The sequence below is a fragment of the Pseudophryne corroboree genome, chromosome 5 (genome assembly GCF_028390025.1).
Source record: "Pseudophryne corroboree isolate aPseCor3 chromosome 5, aPseCor3.hap2, whole genome shotgun sequence".
Taxonomy (NCBI): domain Eukaryota; kingdom Metazoa; phylum Chordata; class Amphibia; order Anura; family Myobatrachidae; genus Pseudophryne; species Pseudophryne corroboree.
Genome location: NC_086448.1, coordinates 843,861,375 through 843,867,855, shown reverse-complemented (window position 1 = coordinate 843,867,855; position 6,481 = coordinate 843,861,375). Strand labels below are relative to the sequence as shown.

The 6,481-nt window shown below is 48.8% G+C and overlaps 1 protein-coding gene across 1 annotated transcript in view; it reads left to right on the top strand.

Moving 5' to 3' along the window:
* Nucleotides 1-6,481, top strand: part of ABCB8 (ATP binding cassette subfamily B member 8) — a 38,490-nt gene that overhangs the window by 27,409 nt on the left and 4,600 nt on the right. Inside the window, exons 14-15 of the mRNA XM_063924655.1 lie at nt 2,814-2,961; nt 3,788-4,038. Coding sequence (XP_063780725.1) covers nt 2,814-2,961; nt 3,788-4,038 — 399 coding nt within the window. The remainder of the gene's footprint in view (nt 1-2,813; nt 2,962-3,787; nt 4,039-6,481) is intronic.

Below are 6,481 nucleotides of genomic sequence, written 5' to 3'. Positions count from 1 at the left end.
AGTGGCACCTTAGGATCTTAACGTGGTGTTGAGTTTCCTGAAGTCACACTGGTTTGAGCCACTCAAAACCGTGGAGTTAAAATTTCTCACGTGGAAGGTGGTCATGCTATTAGCCTTGGCTTCAGCTAGGCGTGTGTCAGAATTAGCGGCTTTGTCGCATAAAAGCCCCTATCTGGTTTTCCATATGGACCGGGCAGAATTGCGGACCAGTCCACAATTTCTGCCAAAAGTGGTGTCATCCTTTCATATGAACCAATCTATTGTGGTGCCTGTGGCTACTCGTGACTTGGAGGATTCCGAGTTACTAGATGTGGTCAGGGCTTTGAAGGTTTATGTAGCCAGAACGGCTAGGGTCAGGAAAACAGAATCTTTGTTTATCCTGTATGCTTCCAACAAGCTTGGAGCGCCTGCTTCAAAGCAAACTATTGCTCGCTGGATCTGTAACCCGATTCAGCAGGCTCATTCTGCGGCTGGGTTGCCGCTGCCTAGATCAGTTAAGGCCCATTCCACAAGGACGGTGGGCTCTTCTTGGGCGGCCGCCCGAGGGGTCTCTGCATTACAGCTTTGCCGAGCGGCTGCTTGGTCAGGTTCAAACACCTTTGCAAGGTTCTACAAGTTTGATACCCTGGCTGAGGAGGACCTTGTGTTTGCTCATTCGGTGCTGCAGAGTCATCCGCACTCTCCCGCTCGTTTGGGAGCTTTGGTATAATCCCCATGGTCCTTACGGAGTCCCCAGCATCCACTAGGACGTTAGAGAAAATAAGATTTTACTTACCGGTAAATCTATTTCTCGTAGTCCGTAGTGGATGCTGGGCGCCCATCCCAAGTGCGGACTTCTTCTGCAATACTTGTATATAGTTATTGCTTAAATAAGGGTTATGTTGGTTGCATCAGGGTTGATCTGATGCTCCGTTGTTGTTCATACTGTTAACTGGGTAAGTTTATCACGAGTTATACGGTGTGATTGGTGTGACTGGTATGAGTCTTGCCCTGGATTCCAAAATCCTTTTCTTGTACTGTCAGTTCTTCCGGGCACAGTTTCTCTAACTGAGGTCTGGAGGAGAGACATAGAGGGAGGAGCCAGAGCACACCAGAACCTAAATTCTTTCTTAAAGTGCCCTGTCTCCTGCGGAGCCCGTCTATTCCCCATGGTCCTTACGGAGTCCCCAGCATCCACTACGGACTACGAGAAATAGATTTACCGGTAAGTAAAATCTTATTTTTGGTGTTTGTACCCCCTATATTTTAAATAGGAACAGTTCGCACATTTGGTGCTCAGCCCAAAAAGGGGTGTGTTTTTGCTGGCAAGGGACATGGCCGCACAATAGTAACCCCAATTCCAATTACGCCACACAGTACTGCAAGTTTATTCACATTTGATCATGCGATAGTGTCCATAATTCATATTACATCCCACAGTAGTATCACTTTACCTTATAAACGTTACTCCTCACAGTAGAGCCCCTTATTCACATTACATCACACTGAATTGCTCCTTATTCACATTACACCACACCTATTGCTCTTTATTCACATTAGACGACACAGTAGTGCCCTTTCTGTACGCAACGCCACATAGTAGAGCACCTTATACACATAATGCCACAGAGTAATGCCCCTTACACATATGACACACATTATTAATGTCCTTATAAACATAATGCGCCTTACACATTATGACAACCTTTATTAATGCCCTTTTACACATAATGTCCCTTACACATATGCCGCACATTATTAATGCCCTTATACACATAATGACATGCATAGTGCCCCCTACAAATTTGCTGCACATTATTAGTGCCCCTATACACATAATGACACACATACAGTAGTACCCTGTTACACATATGCCGCACATTATTAATGCCCTTATACACATAATGACACACATAGTGCCCCTTACACATATGTTGCACATTATTAATGGATTTTTACATGACCTACATAATGCTCCGTACACATAGTCTGAACACTACTGCACAACCAACCCACTCACATGCACACTGCAATCACACTGCCACTAACACTGTGACCTCTGCCTCTGCTTGGATACAGATGTGTCCTCCTATATCTTGCCTCAATGCTAACATCGGGCACCTTTTTTAATGAAAATGCATCTTATTTGCATTGCTATGTGGCTAGGATGCACAAGCAGCTTCTGCTGAGTAAAATAATATGCAGCATGCCTATATACTGTGTGGGACTGTGGCTGTATCTGCATATGAAATGCTACACACAGAATATAGGCATGCTGCATATCATTTTAATCAGCAGAAGCTACTGATGCCCTTAGGCATATGAAATGTCCTAGGCAATTGCCTAGTTTGCCTATACCTATGGCCGGCTCTGGGTGGGGTGCAGTGTAAGTGAAGTGGGGGAGGGGCATAAAGTATAATATAAATTAAGCTGACCTTGCGTAGTATACTCCAGAACATGAGAAGGCTGCCGCATTCAGGGCCGCACACCTATATAATCAGACCGCTGATGGAAATGACATCATTGTTGCTGCGCATGTAAAACGCAGGTTCCGGTTCCAGCATTGCGCACTAGCTATCTGGAGAGGAGAACTAGTAAAGGAATAACGGGATGGGGCGGCTGAGCTGACGCAGATGTACAGGGCTGCGGGGACACACTTAGCAGAGCGGGCGGAGGAGTTATTTCCCCAGCACGGGGTCACCTGTTCAGCTTGTGGTGATTTGTGTAGTGACCCGGCCTGTATGTGTTGTTGGAGGGAGGTCCGCATACTCTGATAAGATGTCACATGATAACGCGCAGTTTCTCTGCCCTCACCGCTTCCTCTCATCACCCAGGAGCCTGTCCTGTTTGGCACAAGCATCATGGAAAATATTCGATTTGGGAGGCCGAGCGCCGGCGATGCTGAGGTCTATGAAGCCGCAAAACTGGCGAATGCTGATGACTTTATCCGGAACTTTCCAGATGGATATAACACAATGCTAGGTGAGGCTCCTGCTGCTGTCCTCCTATCCCTTCCCTTACCGTCCTGCACACCCACCGGTCATGTGACTTTTCTGTAAGTGACGTTTCTGCCATCTGACACTCATCTGCTGTAAGCGGCTTATTGTGTCCTGTGCTACAAAGAATACACTCAGCACTATGGGGGTCATTCCGAGTTGATCGCTCGCTAGCAGTTTTTAGCAGTCGTGCAAACGCTATGCCACCGCCCACTGGGAGTGTATTTTAGCTTAGCAGAAGTGCGAACGGGGGGATCGCAGAGCGGCTACAAAATAATTTTGTGCAGTTTTAGAGTAGGTTCAGACTTACTCAGCGCTTGCGATCACTTCAGACTATTCAGTTCCTGTTTTGACGTCACGAACACGCATTGCGTTCACCCAGCCACGCCAGCGTTTTTCCTGGCACGCCTGCGTTTTTTCGAACACTCCCTGAAAACGGTCAGTTGACACCCAGAAACGCCCTCTTCATGTCAATCACTCTGCGGCCAGCAGTGCGACTAAAATGCTTCGCTAGACCCTGTGTGAAACTACTGTACATCATTCAGAAGTGCCATTTTTTTGCCTGATCGCTGCGCAGTGAACAAAAGCAGCTAGCGATCAACTCGGACTGACCCCCAATGTCAGGGGGTCTCCTCTCTATACCTGAAGCTTACCACAGAGACGCCATCGTTCTCTTTACAATACTGTGACACCGCCGTACAGTACATAGACTATCGCCGACACTGAGAACGAGCTGTCAGGAGAGGACGGAGACCATTTTCTTCTACAAATGTACTTTTTGTTCTTTGAGTGAACTGTTTCTTCCCTGACAGGTGAGCGCGGGGTCACCCTCTCCGGCGGTCAGAAGCAGCGGGTGGCCATTGCACGCGCTCTTCTAAAGGACCCTCGCATCCTGATTCTCGATGAGGCAACGAGTGCCCTGGACTCAGAGTCTGAGCGGACTGTACAATTAGCCCTGGAACGCGCTGCCTCTGGCCGCACAGTGCTGGTCATTGCTCATCGGCTCAGCACCATCGCGGATGCGGACGTCATCGTGGTCTTGTCAAAGGGCCGGGTGGCAGAGGTAAGTAGCCACAGGTAAAAAGTGAGGGTGGGTGGTATTCTGCCCAACAGGGCTGGGGTGTAGGTGGTGTGCTGGGCAGGGAGGGTGGTGGTGGGGAGGACCTGGAGGGTGTAGGTGGTGTGCTGGATGGAGGGTGTAGGCAGTGCGCTGGCCTGGAGGGTGTAGGTGGCGTGCTGGATGGAGGGTGTAGGCGGTGCGCTTGCCTGGAGGGTGTAGGCGGTGTGCTGGATGGAGGGTGTAGGCTGCAGGTGGGTTGGAGGAGGTAGGCGATGTTTGGGTGAGGACTCGAGGGCGTAGGTGGTGTGCTGGGCGGGAGGGTGGAGGACTGGAGGGTGTAGGTGCTGTGCAGAACTACAGAACAATGGATTTAGGTCAGTCCCCTCGCTTTGTAAGCTCTTCACGTGTCCCTTCAGCAACACTCCGCACGCCTTGGGCCTAATTCAGAGTTGATCGTAGCAGCAAATTTGTTAGCAGTTGGGCAAAACCATGTGCACTGACTGCACATGTTACATCTGCCCCACCTGCAGTGCACATGGTTTCTCTTACGTCCTAGAGGATGCTGGGGACTCCGTAAGGACCATGGGGATAGACGGGCTCCGCAGGAGACATGGGCACTTTAAGAAAGACTTTAGGTATGGGTGTGCACTGGCTCCTCCCTCTATGCCCCTCCTCCAGACCTCAGTTAGATCCTGTGCCCAGTGGAGACTGGGTGATTACAGGGAGCTCTCCTGAGCTTCCTGACAGAAAGTATATTTGTTAGGTTTTTTATTTTCAGGGAGCTCTGCTGGCAACAGACTCCCTGCAGCGTGGGACTGAGGGGAGAGAAGCAGCCCTACTTCTGTGAGTTGAAGGGCTCTGCTTCTTAGGCTACTGGACACCATTAGATCCAGAGGGATCGGTACGCAGGTCTCACCCTCGCCGTCTGTCCCAGAGCCGCGCCGCCGTCCTCCTCACAGAGCCGGAAGATAGAAGCCGGGTGAGTATGAGAAGAAAAGAAGACTTCAGAGGCGGCAGAAGACTTCATGATCTTCACTGATCTTCACTGATCTTCACTGAGGTAACGAACAGCAGTAACGCTGTGCGCCATTGCTCCCATACACCTCACACACGGCAGTCACTGTAAGGGTGCAGGGCGCAGGGGGGGCGCCCTGGACAGCATATGAACCTCTTTTTGCCAAAAATATATATGTATACAGCTGGCCACTGTGTGTGTTTGTGTGTGTGTGTGTGTGTGTGTGTGTGTGTGTGTGTGTGTGTGTGTATGTGTATATATATATATATATATATATATATATATATATATATATATATATATATATATATATATGTGTGTGTGTGTGTATGTATATGTGTATATATATATATATATATATGAGGGGGCGGGGCTTCTCCCTCAGCACTCACCAGCGCCATTTTCTCCACAGCACAGCTGAGAGGAAGCTCCCCGGACTCTCCCCTGCTTATACCACAGTGAAAGAGGGTTTTAAAGAAGAGGGGGGGCACATAATTAGGCGCATATATACATATAAACAGCGCTACTGGGTAAACATATATTTATTGTGTTTTTTCCTGGGTCATATAGCGCTGGGGTGTGTGCTGGCATACTCTCTCTCTGTCTCTCCAAAGGGCCTTGTGGGGGAACTGTCTTCAGATAAGAGGATTCCCTGAGTGTGTGGTGTGTCGGTATGCGTGTGTCGACATGTCTGAGGTAAAAGGCTCTCCTAGAGAGGACGGGGAGCAAATGAATGTGGTGTCTCTGTCGACAACGCCGACACCTGACTGGATATGTGGAATGTTTTAAGTGCTAATGTAAATTTATTGCACAAAAGATTGGACAAAGCTGAAGCTAGGGTACAGCCAGGGAGTCAACCCATGTCTGTCCCTATGTCGCAGGGACCTTCGGGGTCTCAAAAGCGCCCACTATCCCAAATAATAGATACAGATACCGACACGGATTCTGACTCCAGTGTCGACTACGATGATTCAAAATTACAGCCAAAATTGGCTAAATGTATTCGATATATGATTATTGCAATAAAAGATGTTTTGCATATCACAGAGGAACCCCCTGTCCCTGACACGAGGGTACACATGTATAAGGGAAAGAAACCTGAGGTAACCTTTCCCCCCTCACACGAGCTAAATGAGTTATGTGAAAAGGCTTGGGAATCTCCAGACAAGAAACTGCAGATTCCCAAAAGGATTCTTATGGCGTATCCTTTCCCGCCAATGGACAGGATACGGTGGGAATCCTCCCCTAGGGTGGACAAAGCATTGACACGCTTATCCAAAAAGGTAGCGCTGCCATCCCAAGATACGGCTACCCTCAAGGATCCTACTGACCGCAAGCAGGAGATTACCTTGAAGTCCATTTACACATATTCTGGTACCTTACTCAGACCGGCAATTGCGTCGGCTTGGGTTTGTAGCACTGTAGCAGCAT